Source organism: Triturus cristatus, chromosome 2_1 (genome assembly GCF_964204655.1).
Source record: "Triturus cristatus chromosome 2_1, aTriCri1.1, whole genome shotgun sequence".
Lineage (NCBI taxonomy): Eukaryota > Metazoa > Chordata > Amphibia > Caudata > Salamandridae > Triturus > Triturus cristatus.
In genome coordinates this window covers 763690292-763706820 of record NC_140581.1, presented here as the reverse complement: position 1 = coordinate 763706820, position 16529 = coordinate 763690292, and the positions used below count along the sequence as shown (strand labels likewise).

Sequence of the window (16529 nt, the reverse complement as noted above, 5' to 3'; positions counted from 1 at the left end):
AGCCAGCACACACGGTGGGTCGATGCCCGGCAGTGTGGCACATAATTATTTACAGATCATCCACTGGGTCACGTGATCTGTCTCCTACTCCCGCCCCTTCCGGCAGGGGCGGAGCGTGTTGTGGCACACCCCCGGTTGGTCAGGCCCCCCAACCGCCCGAAGGACTAACGGGGCGCCGTCGCGGTCCTCCCAGAACCCCCTTCGGCTCCTGGACCTTGGCTCGGGCACCCTTACTGTGCCGGACAGGGGTACCCTTACTGTACCGCCTGTCGCAGAGGTACCCTTACTGTACCCGTCTGCATCCAGATCGCCCTGTAACTCCGCCACAGCTCTGGGGAGGCTACCGTCGCTGCCAGAGCCCCCCTCTCCTAATAGGTGGTACTGATGTCCCTTGCTAGCCAGTGCCTCCTGTACGTCAAGCAGGAACATGTCCATCCCTACCCTGGACAGGTGCACCCCGTCCAGGGTACTGACTGACTGAGCTGCCGAAGCATACATCTCTCAGCTCGAGGACTAAATTTGTGAGCGTATCCCACCTCCCTGGCTCCAAGGAGAGGCTGAGCGAGAAGAGCAACACCTAAATCTGTTTCTCAGGCTGGAAAATATGGCATGGGTAACAAGGCGTTGGTGAAATAGGCGCTTGTGGACCTGCAATCCTAATAAGATTTTTCAATTGGCCAAATTAGGTGCCTTCCTGGCTAGGAATTGTGTTCCCAACAGCTACAGTACAATAAGCAGGGTGAAGGTAACGTGTGAGTTAACCACTTTACCTACGTATATAAACACAAGCTGACATCACCGGTGTCTCAATTTCTTCCTTACACAACTATTATCCTATTGTTTATTACAAACTGACCCATATCTCTCGCAACATCTCCTTGTTTTAGCCTTTCTACTTGCAAATTACGTTACCTCAAATTCGACGATAGCGTCTTATACTAGTCCCGCTGTGTATCCCAATCTTTTCTTACTCTCCACTGGGACAGCGTAACCACTTTCCTTGCCTGTTGAATAGAAGCTAGCTTCGGGACTTTATCGCTGCAGAAAGGAGTTAATAGGTTTGCCTACAGTCCATGTTATACCGTTGTTGCTGTACTATAGGTAATTCGTTGCACCGACATCGTGGCTTGAAAATGAAACGTCTTATTTAATCAAATAATCAGTTGTGAGCCCCAGTGATGATTTCGTTCATATCTTCATAGCAGGCAGTGCCTCTATCACGCCAATACCTGGGTCACGTCCGCCTTAAATGACGACAATACATCTGGCTTTTCCGCCAGCCTTGCCCATTAACCTGTCATATGTCTGTGGAGAGCAGCACATCTCTGGTCATGCTCATTTCAGAAGGTGTTAAGCCCTTTCCATTACTAGAAAGTTTAAGTGCACAATTCAAGAAGTATGGTCGCTCTCTGCTCTCTCAATCATCACCATGTAGCTGAGGGCATGCCGTTCACGGGAGTCTGGTTGAAGTATGCACAGGTCATTGCCACTCTCCCACGTGCAGTGCCGTGAACCATTTGAAGTAGTTCATCAGATTCAGCCAGCCACCCCCTAGGTGGAGGCTTGCACTCCCAAACTTCTGCTAGTATAAAACCCGGCCACACCTCCAGTTCAGTGAGATTTAGTAATTCACGACACTGACAACCCCAGGGGCGATATACTGGGCTGTGTAAATGCGGCCCAATACCACCAAGAACAATTAGCTTGGAGTGGATGGGTGTTAACCTAGGCTGGCTGAAGGCAGCCACATCTCTTGACTTAAGCGTGGAACTCACAAAATACCTTCAAGACGTTATGTATGACACACCAAACCCAGGCCTACAACTTGCCTCAACACAGCACCGGCTGCTGACTTTTCTATAATACTAAGCTGCTACTATGACTAATTTGCGTGAAACCTTACCCCCAGCTGTTTTTAAATAGCAAGGCAAAGATGAGAGACAGCAGCATCTCTTGACTCAAGCGTTGAACCTACAATCATAACATTGGTCGCTCAATTTCTGTGTTACACCTTTACACAAGCTGACCATTGCATCATGGTTGAGACTGGGTTTTAGGCTGAACCTTGACATATTTGTACACCTGCTGCCAGGGAACATATATCTACATGTATACCTTTCCTTATCCTGTTGCACCCCTTGGGACACAGCTTCGTCCCTTTGTACCCACCGGCATGGAACTAATGCCCACGAGATTCCCCCCTAGTACCGGATAATCCTAATAAATGCTGCATTTTGGGCCAAAGATACCAGGGAATAAATGCAAAGGGGGGGCTCTCGAGTGCGTGTGAACCCATGTCATTGCGATTAGTAACAGTTGCTCTGTTCGAGCTAGACCATGCGACTTTATTCCTTTAATCAATTAATCGGCAAAGCATGCCATTCCCTAACTTGGACATACACACAACCGCCTCTAGTGTCCTGCAATACCAGCTATTCCGAATCTGGCTGACAAAAACTACCATTGGCCCAAAGCTAAACTAGTAAAAACTATCACCCTGGCCCCCCCAAACCTTTCCCAGGGAACTGGAGAGAAATGAACTCAATTGCGCAGGGCAAGAAATACCAGAAGTTACTGCTGACCACGTTTCCCTGACCACACTCTCCGATGCATTGAATTAGTTATATAGTGCCACTCCTACCAGTGTAGGGTGTCCCCGAACTTTGCATCTTACACAGAATCCGCCGAGCCAATCAATCATATGCATAATTTGAACCAATATTTGTAGCAATCAATCCGTTTTAATACGTGAATTGGCTCGGCACCTCCTTCCCCAATTCAAAACCTAATGCTAACCACCACAATCGGGAACTTATGTGCAAAGTCTTTTAAGAGGCACTGACAATTTTACCGTTTGTGTACTGATCGTTATATAATGTTGTTATTTGATGTTATCGACTGCTACAACTTGCACTGCAATTTAGAATTGCTTTTGTTAAACGATGTAACCTTATCTCACCTTTCACCATAACTAACCGTCCAACATATTGTTAAACTTGTTGACTTCCATTCAATTAATTTCAAAATAATGTAAATTCTTTTTTCGTTATTTGTTTATTCCCACAGTACGGCTTGCTGTCACCTTGTGAAACATCCTGTGTGGTTACACAGCTGTTTTCGAATCTCTCAGGTTGTGCAACAAACACATTATGTTCTGCTCCTAAAAGATTATGAAAACCAATCCAACATTTGTTATGCTTTACCAAATTTGATGGGCCCCGTACCAAATTGGTTCCCTGGCGCTACTCTGAAACCGGTTAGGGTGGTATGTACTCATGTACCTGTCTAACTAGCCATGTTTTAAAGACTTTGCGGGAAGTCATGAGGTCTGTGCGGGACCTAATCTCTGGAGGTGGGGAGTTCCAATATAAGTGACCTGGTGCGCTAAACCTTGTTCCACCAAAGGGTGTCCCTGTAGAGGATCCCTGGGGAAGCCACATGTAGTTTTATTCTTGTGGGCCGTGACGTGGCCAAGGTGAACATTTCACGTCAACACATTAACATCGCTGAATGTATAAGTTAGAGCAGTATTGGTGGGTTACTTAACAAATTGACTTTCTAGATTTTGCACCATGACCCCTTGATGTGCCATTGGCTTGCCTATTCGGCAATGTCCTTTTCGCAGGAGTAAAACTCTCAGATATCATTCACCCCAACACAGTGCATCTCATGAGTGACACCAAATATTTACCGCTCCCCGTGCTTACAAAATTGGACCCTATCCTTGGTTCCCAGGACACAATGCACTGGAATGTCATCTGGCCCTGGTGCCTATCCAACAACCGTGTATTTCAAATCCAACCTTTACCAATCTTTGACCACATGTGAATAACTTAATCACACTCAGCCTGGGCCTACTTCCCTAGTCAAATGGCGAGTGGGCCGCAAAAGAGTACATTAGAAATATAAAGCCATGCATTTTCAACATGAAGCCAGGAACCAAAGGAAAGCTTGGGGACAATAGTGTGAATAGTGATGGTGGCCTCTGGGAAAAAACTAATCTGCAGGGCTACCCAGCTTGCTCCGGCACTGACTATGGCATTCAGCCCCGTGGACACCTGGTCGCTCCGCCCTCACTAGCATTAATCTAACGCACATTGTGAGTTACCTATCTATTCTACAAATGTAACGTGTATGTGGATGTCAAGGCATTGAAACGCTACGCATGAGCCCAGGTACATTACATATTCATCGCAGCCATTGCGTCCCTATATTTACTACAAAAAAGGGGGGGGGGGGGCACTACCTCCAACAAGCCCAATTATTGGTTGATCCCCAATCTGCGGATAAGTAAACAATGCACAGGAAACCAGTGCGCCATGGGCCCGAAGGCCTAGGAGCGCTTGACATATCGCCGCATTTGCACTTACACTCATAGGCGAGGAGGAATATAATTGCCCCCAACAATCATTGGCCCCACATAGTTATAACATAACAACATCAACACACTCCGCTGCGCATTGTGCTTGTTGTGGGTGGAATGACTCAAGTGTTGTAGGACTCCCGCGGTGAGCGGTGATGCCGACCTGGCGAAAGCGCCCTGTGTAACAATGTTCGTTGCCGCCTCCACCCCAGATTCTCTCACTGTCCCCCTCTACCGTGACCAAGTCTTCATAACCACACTCTCCGATGCACTGAATTCACTGTTGACTATTGGGCTTTAAGATCTACATTGCAAGTCACAAAAGGATGCCTCTTTTGAACACAGTAACCTGCTGGCCCATTTGCATCATACGCACTGCACTCTGCTATCTACTTGGCACACGTTCTTTGCAGCAGGCCTCTTAACACTCTGAACTAACTAAACCGAAGTCAAAAGACCTCTCAAATTGTTGATCTCAGAAGAGGTCTAAATCAATGAAATGTATTTGAATTGAATAGAAATGATACACTATACAAATTCCTGGTCTCTCTCCAGGAAGATCACAAACTATCTTGACATTTATGTGTGGCCTGGCGTGAGCGAGACTCGCGATGTGTGCTGCCACATCACGGAGCGCTTTGCTTGGGCGCCGCATTTAAACTATAACCTACTCGGCACTCATCTCAGCAGGCCCGTGCACAATGCACCCCTGGCTCCACCATCAACCTTCTAAGCAGCCAACCCCTACATGCTGCCTGTTTATTTAGCGCGAATTTGACCAGAAGGTATTGGCCGCTTTACGCCCGCGCCGTATTAAATCTCACATCCCGGCACTAGGAGCTTAGCATCATGCAAGATATATAGCGCGCATTCAGCCGGAAGGCCTACGCCACGGCACTGGGGGGGGGGGGCTCGCATGCTGCATGTTATATTTAGCGCGCCTCCAACCACAAGGTGTTGGAGCGCTACGCGGGAGCGCCGTATATAAATCCCCCATCGCGGCACTGGGGGATTGGCATGCTGCATGTTTCGAACGCGCGGAATCGACCAGAAAGGCATCGGCGCGTTTTGCGTGAGGGTCGTGTTAAAAACGCACTTTACAGCACTGGGGGCTGGGCACCACCTCCAATGCTCGAATATCCCGATCGTAAAGAAGAGATTTGCCAACTTATGACCCACGTGACTAGTGACTATCGCTGTTCCCGCAGCCAGATGAGACCGCTCGCAAACAAAGGCCATCCGGTAGCTTTTAGACGCAGTGCTCATTCCACGGCCATAACCACCATTCACATTCAACTTCCGGAAACCTTTCTACAATCGTACCCTTTACAGCTCATCCTCCCTGTGCACGCCATGTATGTACTTTCCAAGTAGCCCGTCTTTGCTTTGCCAAAGTTCCATCCCATTTCCGAACAGTGCAGGACAGCATAAATCACGGTGAACGCGTGAGGCTGCAAATTCCCTTAAGTGGGCAGATAAAACATGACTCCACGTTTCCCACCCTTGAGCCAGATGACACCCGCCCGGGTGCGACCTATAGACCTGCAACCCTGTCCCGTCGAACTCCACTGCCACATGGACCCCAAGTCATTTCCTCATTTCCGAGGCAAGCGCGGCTCTAATGGGGAGGTAGCCCGCAGTTGCTAGCAAGTGCCCGGCGCAGCTGCATCCCGTCACGCATCGCTCCCACGCAGGCCCGCTCAAGGCTTCTAGGCGCAGCCGCCGGCCCTTCGCTGGCATGAGGCGCACCCCGGAAGCACCTCCGCCGAATTCACAAACACAAGCCCAACAGCACAAAGAGACATCAGGAACAGGGCTCTACAATGTGCGAAATCCAAACCATACCTCAAAGGCCTCTTGGGGAGAAAACTATGGCCTCGCTGCGCTAGAATGAGAATGATTAACATGTGCACAGCAACGGTTCTAAGGAAATCGATGGAAAAACAGCTATCTAGTTAGCCCTGTCGCATCGTCCAGTCCTCCCATGCTCCACAATTCCCGCGACCCTGCCTGTAGCCAACACACCCTGCCATGTCTACACTAGGCCCCGGGCGTTCATCTCACGGCGCATTCCACAGCATCTACACTATCACAGGTGCTCCAGATCCTCTGTCGATCCATACCCAAAGGCGCAAGCCCTCTCCGGAAACGACGCCCAGCTGCTCATCAAAGCCGGGTGTTCAAAACTAAAACACGCAGACAAACAATTAGCTCGCGGGTCATACAAAGTCGCTCTGCACCGACCCGACGACCACCCCAGCAGTCAACAACAGGGAAGAAATCATCCCCTATAAATATAAGCGATCAAACGTGTTCACGACGCACTGGGGGGGGGGGACGAAAAGCGGGCCAGCCAGCCACCAGATGGAGCCCCCAACGAGCACATCACCACGCTCGAACCGGGCGATGTGCCCACCAAACTCCGGACTCACGGAAACCCCTGCATACCCGAGGGAGGCGCCAGGCACCGCTGCCCAGGGAGCGCACACAACCACCGGCACCTAGCGTGGGGAAAGGCAGGCCGAACAAAGCACACACGCCTCCCTGCGCCAACCACCGGCAGCGACCACACGCTCCCCCGGCCCCAGACACCTCACCTCGCGATCCCGTTCCGCACCGCGCCCCGTCGCACCAACTCTGCCGACCACAATCAAACGCGACGCCGCCACAAAGGAGACCACGATCTCGCGTGGCCAGGAGTGCAACAGGAAACAGAGAAAACGCGTGTCCAGGCAGGAGCGGCGCGCAGGACACAGAGGAGGAACTGGGCGAGAGGGCCCCCTAAGTAGGGGGGCAAGCCGCGCCCCCCCGCCCCCAACGGCCCGCCTCCAGCTCGACACTATAGGGGGTCATAACCCTAGTGGGCGTAGGCCTCGCGCGCGAGGCAGCAAGGGGGGAAGGCTCCGACGGGCGGCCACTAAAATGCTGCCCTGCTGATGTCCCACTGCTTGGGACGCGGGCAGCGGCATTCTTAACACACTACTTTTGGTCCCTTTTATACACAACATCAGCCTTTTTGAATAGTCACATGCATAGTTAGGAGTCATGTCTGGTATTAACTTGATACTTTAAATCTTTATTATCATTTTTTGTACTGAATAAATGTTTGACATTGATCATCATTTCCTTCTCATGATCGGCGTGCTAAAAAAATAGACATGTTGGCTCCGATATTATATACTGTTAACACTCCTTATATTGATGGAAGACGTTATGTGTCTAGACGAGAGTGCCGTTTTGGGTAACACTTTTGAGTGGCATATTTATTTGTTGCTAAAACAACGCTTGTTTGTAACTAGCGTATGCGTGAGCCATAGTGTGTTAAGTGAGAAACATGCGCTGCTCTCTTTGTTAACAGCGTTTAAGCAGCGCACATGCGCTTTCGCGGGTTACTTCAATCCCGTCCCACGTGATTGTGATCAGCTGCTTTGATTGGTGGCTCCCATGCTATTGGGTGTGTAGAAAAAGGCAAGCGATCTTGACGTTCGGTTACCTTCGGCTACAGGTTCTATTCCGCACCGAGGTACCGGCGGACAGGTAGGCTTTCGGGTGCTCTGACATATAGTTATTTGATTACAATTATTTGATTCTGGCTCTTCTTTGCAATATTTGAGTAAGTGTATTGGTATACTCACTTTACGTTTCATCGATTGTTTATGTATTCCGGCTGGATACATATTAGCACTCTAGGGCTGGATTCTGGTCACTTTTAGATTTTGCACTTCGCGTTTTGGTCGCTATGTCTGTGACTTATATAGAATGCCAAACATGCATGTGGTTTACAGAGAGCTATAGGTCACTTGAGTTTGGTCACCAGTTGGCGTTAACAATGTCAGTGCTATGCTTACACCTTTTAACTCACGCTTGTTTAGACCTCTCAGGATAACCAACTGTCTGTTTTAGACAGTTAGTGATTTTGTGGCGAGTTTTTCACACAAACAGACCTGGTTAATGTCTGGGATTGTATTGATGATGTACTGCCAACTTTGGATGTCTTTCTCTCCTGTTCATTTCTTAACTCACGATTTTGTGCCTATTAAGGGTATTGGCATATCTTACTCACCCTTTTTATTAATTGTGGCTAGGACACAAATGAAATCATTAAAAATATTTGTACACCGTTTTCTTTCAGAGCGGTGCCCCTTCCCTTAGCGGTTGCCAGGTAGAGGTGTGTTATCCTACCCAGTAGTTACGGGTACGTGGTTCTTCTTTTTGTTTTATGTATTTTGGGAGACACCACCTGTTTTCTAAATTTCTCAATGCCTATTATACTTACATTTTTTCTTTTCTGTTTTCAATTCTAGGTAATGTTCACTGAAAACAGTAACATCAAAACGCAAGACTAGCAGTTTTGATATCCTTTTTATGTTATCACATGTACACATTTGTTCGCAGTAGCAGCTTTGGTCCTGATGAAAGCCTTGCCTACTTATAGGTATTATGGCTGAAACATGTTGACCGATTTATTCCATCATCACGGTTTAAACCACACGGTTTAAACCACACAACCTTCTTGGCCACTTGGTGTAAGAGTGCGGAGAGCGGAGAGCAGAGCACCGGGTGCGGGAGCAGTGGAAACCACTGGAGCCGTGGCAGCGGCGTACGGACCTTCGGCGGAGCAGGGCAAGAGGAACGGACGGAGCCGAGACGGTCGATGTGCGGTGTGAGGCTGCGGCTGTGTTTACGAGCGGCTGTGAGTCCCCGCGGGAGAGCGCGAGCGGAGAAACCAGCGGGGCCATTTGCCACCCGTCAAAAGCCAACCGCTAACCACAAGTCGCCCCTCCGCCCCCCCTTTCACATTTGAGTCCCGGTCCTAGTGCCACCAATGCTCTGCTCAGCCCACGCCTAACCCTATTATAAAGACGACCACGGGTGGTAGGGAGCCGCCAAGGATCCTAAGGCTGATGAAATAGGTTACCGTATCGAGCTGCTCGTGGTTGTGCTTTTTGTGGAGTCCTTGGACCCAAGCTGCTGTTTGCAGTTATCGTCGTCCCCCTGCCGCTGCCGCAGTTATAATCCCCGCAGCCGCCGTGTGCAGCGGGACTACGGTCCCCAGAATCCTTAGCGGGGGAAACCCACCAACGTCAGCAGCTTTGCGCACAGAGGCGCATAAATCAACAGTCAGTCCCTGCAGAGCGGGTGTGCTCTGCCTGCTGTGGATACTTACGAACATATCTTCCCTGTGCCTTGGTTGTGCTTTTTGTGGAGTCCCTGGACCCAAGCTGCTGTTTGCAGTTATCGTCGTCCCCCTGCCGCAGCCGCAGTTATAATCCCCGCGGCCGCTGTGTGCAGCGGGACTACGGTCCCCAGAATCCTTAGTGGGGGAAACCCGCTAACGCCAGCAGCTCTGCGCACAGAGGCGCATAAATTAACAGTCAGTCCCTGCAGAGCGGGTGTGCTCTGCCTGCTGTAGATACTTACGAACATATCTTCCCTGTGCCTTGGTTGTGCCTTTTGTGGAGTCCCTGGACCCAAGCTGCTGTTTGCAGTTATCGTCGTCTCCCTGCCGCAGCCGCAGTTATAATCCCCGCGGCCGCCGTGTGCAGCGGGACTACGGTCCCCAGAATCCTTAGCGGGGGAAACCCGCCAACGTCAGCAGCTTTGCGCACAGAGGCGCATAAATTAACAGTCAGTCCCCGCGTCGCGGGACCGCGCGCGGGCCCTCAGTGGCTGAAGTAGGCTGGGCTGGACCTATTTATGTATATTTAATTGTACAATTTTATTTTTTATTGTATTTAGTGTTACGTGTGTATTGAATTGCATAATAATGGTGTGAATATCCTCCTCCTGATTAGGTATTCTTCGTTGCATACCTTCAAATTTCCAATTATTTATTGTTTAAATTGTTATTAATCCCACTCATTCGGGGTTTTGGTTGTTGTCTGTTCCTTACGTACAAGGATGTCGGCAAAAAAGTTACGCTCGGGGAGATTATTAGGGGGAAGGGCCTGTACGTTGTCAAGATCTAACCCCCTTAGTAACAAGTCCGCAAGTAACCTGGTATTAAAGGGTCAATGCCAGTTGCCACAACTATGGGAGAAGAAGGGCCCACATGTGGGGAATAAAGATCATGCGGTCCCTCTGACTACAGAAAAATCCTGCCCAGTACCCCCTGATAAGTTCTGTGACAATAAGGGTGTTTCCTTTAATTCTGAGTTTGGGCAACAGAATAATGGGTCAGCTATTTGTAAAGGGTTATCACCCATTGATCTTATGGGAGGCTCACAATTAAAGGCCGACACTAAGGGAGATTCCCAGCTGTCTAGTATTGACCTGGAGCTTTTGCGGTCGATACTTACCTGATGGTTCTTTGAAATTACCTGAAGCCTTTAAGTCCCCGGTTGGGGCTACTCCCTCTGGTCTTTTGCTTTACAGTAGTACCCCCTCCTTAAAATGGCCAGATATTTTCTCTCAGTATAACATTTCCAAGAGCCCACTCCTTAACTTATCTGGCATTGGTCATATGGATCTTCCTGGTTATCATAAAGTGGAAAAACCGATTTCTGAATCCTTGATTGCATTGGAACATTTGCTGGCTTCCATTCTACAGTTATTGAGTAAATTTGTGGGAAGCTCTGACTGTATTCTGGAATCAGTCACTCAGATATTAAACGTTTTATTGTTAAAACTCCCGGAAAAGGTTCCTGATTTAGTTTCTAAAGTAGGTCTGCAGGAGCATGTGTTAGGTGGCGATCCCTTAACCGTAAATGCAAATCCAGTTCAAAATAATCCTGTGTCTTCTCCTAAAAATGAGCCCTTTTTAGCTTCTAAATTACCTCTATTTAATTGTGTAAAGATTCTTGTCCCTGAAATAGAAGAAGAAAGTATAGAGGTCGTTACTCAAAAAGCTGAAAAAGAGCTATTTCCTATATTTGTGCCTGAAATAAAGGGGATAGGGGCGGTTGCAAAAGGAGAAATCAGAAAACAAAGAAAGAACTTAGGAAAAAAGAGGAAGCCAATCCGTAAATATAGGAAGAAAAGGCAGAGACAAATAGTTTTTGAGGATTCCCAGGTTTTAGATATTAAGGCCCATATTTCTGGTGGATCTGTGGGTAGGGAGGCGGCCACTCACTCTTCTGACACTTTGGAGCCCTCAGTATTGGGCATAGAAATCCCCCCTGATTGTCCAGCCTCTCCCGGGATTGGCCCCCAATTGGACGCAGGAGGGTCGGCAATTTCTCACCCAGTGGTAGAGTTGCCCGGGTTGATCCCCTCGTTGTCTGCACCTCTTGATCCTTCCGCCCCTGCTTTTCATGCCCCGGGTGGCGGTGCGGTATGGCCGCATTATCGACCTACAAAAATATCACACGTTTTTGTAGACACCTTGACTATTGATTTTCTATCGTTATTTGACTCAGATCTACCTTTAAATAGAGCATGGCTACTCAAATATTTTAAGGATATAGAGAGCCTTAAATTAATTCAATCTAACGATATTGATCTAGTCGTTATATCAGGATCAGTCACCGCACCCTTTATTAGGGTCAAGTTTTATTCCAAACTTATAGTTAATCTTATTTTGCAACAGGCTGAGAGTTTTCAGTGTAGGGGAATTGACGTATTACCTGTTCTACCCTCTGAGAGAATTAGCTTTCCTCAGAATAGATCCTCTCAGCAGGGTATTCTCCAAGACAATCTTCCTACCTTAACTGATGATTTAAAGATCTCGGTCTCGAAAAATATACGTCTGGTAAGCCTGTTCCGTTAACTCAGAATATTCCCCCAATAGAAGATAACCTACTGTGGAACTGGTTGCCTGGTGCTCTGGCAACTAAATCTTTAAACAATCCTAAGCTCTTTCGACACCTTTAGCAATAATTTAACAGTTATCTCTTGGAATGCTGCCGGGATAAATAATAGTCCCGAGAAATTACAATACTTATTTTCTTTAAAAGCTAGCATTATTTGCATCCAAGAGACTTGGTGTGTCAGTAGATTGTGCGGAGGGAGAGATTATGTTGTTCTCGAGGCAATGGCTTTGCCTTCTAAGAAAGGGCACGCAAAAGGGGGAATCGCGTGCCTTTTGTCGAATAGATTAAATTTGAATTTTACACATTATGTTAACCCAAGTAACCTTTTCCAGGCGGTGACCCTCCGCTCTTCTATCAGCAGGGGTAACAGTAACTCTTTGGTAATAATAAATGTTTATATTCCCCCGGATGAACGTTTTAATTCCCTATTGAAGCAAGTCTTTTCATATATCAAACAGATTAAAGCGCTAGATCCGCCCCCCAGGTGTTGTTAGTAGGTGACCTTAATTGTAAGGTCTCTAACTCCAGTTATTTAGCAATAAATGCAAAGAAGAAGCATATTATATCCCTCAGATTCTTTTCCCTAATAAAATTAAAACTAATAAGAGAGGGAAGCTGCTACTGGAAGAACTTTCTGCCGCTGAAGGGATAATAGTGAACGGTAGATTCCCCTCTGACGTCCCTGCAAAATACACTCATAGAACCTCTCAAAGCCAGTCAATTCTGGATTATGTAATTACTGATTATGATATCTTTTCCCTAGTGAAAGATTTGGTGGTTTCACCGACTTCTTTTAGTGACCATAATGTGATTACTATAAACTTTTCTTTATTTTTTCCAGATTCCGATTCTTGGTCCCTTAATAGTGATATAGTTAATTTTCATAAGGACTCTGGAAGATGTTTTGGGAATTTTACAGCCAAGAAGGGCCTGGAGTGTATTTTAGGCAAAACTATTTCAGAATTGAATGATTGGCAGGGTTCTGAATTGATTTATTTTGAGAACTTTATGAAGGAGGTTACTCGTATTGCTAAAAAATCCACCTCCTTCAAAAAAAGGACCCATGTTCCTAGTTCAATTATCCCGTTAAATAAGGAAATAAATAGATTAGTGCGGGAGCAATTCCTGTGCAGATCCATTGAAATAAAAAATAAAATATATTTGTTAAAAAGAAGGAGAAGTAGAATTAGGAAGAAACTAAAAAAAGAAAAAGAGGACTCTCTTTGGATAAGTCTACGGGAGGCTGTCTCCCATGGCAAAGTCAGACAATTTTGGTCCCTTATTGGTGAAGGTTGTGGAGTCAGAGTTAGGCCTCTCCCTATTCCTATTGCTGAATCATCATGGATCTCCTTTATTTCCAACCTTTATGCCGGGAATGGTGTAGTTCTGGAAAGTGAGCGACCCATTAGTGCCATTGGAGACGTTGAATTTCCCATTGAAGTTCCCTCAGAGAAAACCATTGAAAGAGCTATTATAGATATGCGTTCCTCTGGAGCAATGGGCCCTGATGAACTTCCTATTTCAATATTGAAGTTAAACCCTGTTCTATGGAGCAAGATACTCTTTCCTTTATTTAGAGCGTCCTTCCTTAGTAAAACTGTGCCTTCTTCCTGGAAAGGGAGCATTTTGGTTCCTCTATTCAAGAAAGGCGATAGGGATAAGCCAATGAACTATCGCCAGATAGCCCTTCTTGATGCTATTGGAAAAGTTTTTTCCAAATGTCTTCTATCCCTAATTACTGAGTGGGTTGAGGTGAATCAGATATTACCCCTCGAACAAACCGGTTTCCGTAAGGAGCATGGCACTTTGGATAACCTTACAGCACTACAGGTTATTTTGGATAAATATGTAAGAGTTCGGGGCGGAGGAGTGTATGCAGCTTTTATTGATTTCTCCACAGCATTCGACAAAGTAGATCGTCTTTTGCTGTGGAGAAAGTTAGCAACTTTGGGTATGCCCCCACCTCTATTAGATCTAGTCCGAGCCTTACATACTGACACTTGGTGTCGAGTCCTTCAGGGTGGAGAAAGGGGCTTATCACGGGCCATACCATCTATTAATGGATTAAAACAGGGTTGTCTTCTGGCACCACTATTGTTCTCCCTGTATATTGCTGAGCTTCCAGCTTTGCTTACATCTTGTGTTGGCATAGCCCCGGTAGTGGGGGGCTCTTCTATTTCCTACCTTTTATATGCAGACGATATTCTTATCCTAGATTTAACTCCTAAAGGCTTAGCTAATCGTCTGCAGGCTTTACATCATTTTGCAGAGTCCCATTTCATGAGAATAAATGCCACAAAAAGTAAAATTATGTGCATTACAGGGAGGAAAAAATCCAAATCTGAGAACTTTGGCTGGTCTGTCAGTGGTCAGAAATTGGAGGTGGTTAAAACATATACCTTTTTAGGAAAAATAATTTCTGCAAACCTGAGTGAGAAACCTCATATCGATAACAATTCTCGTAAAGCCCTGTCCCAAGGTAAAAGTTTGAGTGCTCTTTATTCCGCTACAGGGAGAAGACACTTTGCTTGTTTTCTTGAGGTTTATAGGGCAAAAATTCCATCAACTCTTTTGTATGGAATAGAAGTGGTCGATTTAAAGCATTGGGGTTTTCTACAGACGGTTGAAGGAAAATTATTAAGGTCTATAACCTCTCTTAATTCTGCTTGTACTGTAGCTTCGTGCAGACTTGAGTTTGGTCTTCGCAGCTGTTGGGTGCAGGGCCTAGTTGCTTTAGTACGATGGGTTGCCTGCCTCGCCAGAGGTGAAAAGGGGACTCTGAGATCCCTTCTCAGGGGGGAATTGTTGGGAAGTTTTAAAGAGTACTCTCAAATTGTTAAAAACTTCAGAAAGGCTGTAGCTCTTCTTGAATTAGATGAGAGCTCTATTTTTGTTATCTCTCCCTCCCAGCTAAAATCTCTTCTGAAACAGGCTTCTTGGACTCTTTGTTTTATGTTGGACAGGAAGTCCATGGAAGCTAAGTAGGGAGGTGTGCATCTGACTAATTCTTACCTAAGGAAGTTTGTCCAACCTTATGTTATTTGGAATTTACCTCATGGTATTCGGAGATTTTGGTTCCTCTTGAGGCAGGATCTATTGCCACTTAACACTCTTTTAGCAAAATGGTATGGGTCCTCCCCTTTATGTAACTTATGTAATATGTCTGCACAGGATCGTAATCATGTATTGTTTATATGTCCGGTATTGCGTCCTCTTCGTTTAAAATGGTTAAGATCTACATGTTTGCAATTGGGTATCCTGGATATGAACTCTTTTCTGCAGGCTTTATTTACCCCTCCTAATGAAATGTTTTGCTTCAACATTTTTAACTTTTTTAAAGGTTTTTTAGCTATTTATTGATGAAATGTGGAGGTCTGTGTCCTAGTCTGTCTTTCTCAGCAGAGAGTGCTGCAATTTTTATTTTTGGGGAATATGCATTTGTATTTGTGTATTTTGTTTATGTGGCCCTCTTCGGAGTGCCAAATCATAATAAATAAAATTGAAAAAATTCTTGGCCACTTGCATAGTGCCTTTGTATCCAGCAGGAGTCACACCTCCTACAGGATCAGTCCACAGATGTTCCAGTCCTCAGCATGTGCATTGCTCTATTGTGCCCTAGAAGGAGCAGGGCACAGAGTATCATGGCCTTGGAGTCACAGAACCACAAGTTCGTACAAGTCCAGAGTATCCTAACACTTTAGAAAGGGCTTTAACCACAAGGGGTCATTTAATATTGGGTTTTGCAGATTCTAATGCTTCTCTTACTCTCCCCTTGTCAAGAGATTTTTAAGTGGGAGTGGAAAGTTCCAGAAAGTGAACACATCTGCCCAGTTCAAAAATAATCCACCATCACTCCACCTTTCCCCATCATCCTTCCTGCACGGCATCTTAGGCCTTTTCAATATTGAGACTTCAAGCGATCAATAAGGAAAAGTTATTTACCTGTAATCCTAGTTCTCTTCCAGGGGTATCCTCATCAAAGTCATAAGCACTGAATATTCCCGCCCATATGCGGCGCAAACATGAGGCCCACCTAAACCTTGTTTTTGTCTTAAATTGTGGACATTTGTTAGCCAACATAATGTTGAACATTTATTGAATTATGTTAACACTTTGAATTGTTTGTAAGGTTTATATGCGATTGTGTGAATTCAGTATTTATGTCTTAGAATGAATCTGGTTTGAGTGTGTTTGTCAGTGTGTGTTTGAATTTGTCTGGGACCCCGAAAAGCATGCTCTCTGTCATTTGAAAATTCTTTATGCACTGAATTTATTTCTTCGCAAATTAACTTAATTTGATAATAAAATTACTAAAATCTACTTTTGTTTATTGTTCTGAATCATACTGCCCTAGTCCTAGTGTGGGTATATTAAAGAAGACGATACATTGTACGTGCTGAAATCTATAGTTAGAG

At 46.1% G+C, this 16529-nt stretch overlaps 2 protein-coding genes across 3 annotated transcripts in view; one reads left to right on the top strand and one right to left on the bottom strand.

Moving 5' to 3' along the window:
- Positions 1-16529, bottom strand: part of CCDC192 (coiled-coil domain containing 192) — a 1307223-nt gene that overhangs the window by 345297 nt on the left and 945397 nt on the right. The gene's annotated exons all lie outside the window — the stretch shown is intronic.
- LOC146865840 (uncharacterized) lies at positions 8541-15574 on the top strand. The gene is made up of 2 exons (XM_085632705.1): positions 8541-8558; positions 8668-15574. The coding sequence occupies exon 2, from the start codon at positions 10827-10829 to the stop codon at positions 12069-12071; it is 1245 nt and encodes a 414-aa protein (XP_085488831.1). The 5' UTR covers positions 8541-8558; positions 8668-10826; the 3' UTR covers positions 12072-15574.

Coding starts and splice junctions, on each gene's coding strand:
- LOC146865840 (XM_085632705.1), top strand. CDS start 10,827: ATGGATCTTCCTGGTTATCATAAAGTGGAAAAACCGATTTCTGAATCC.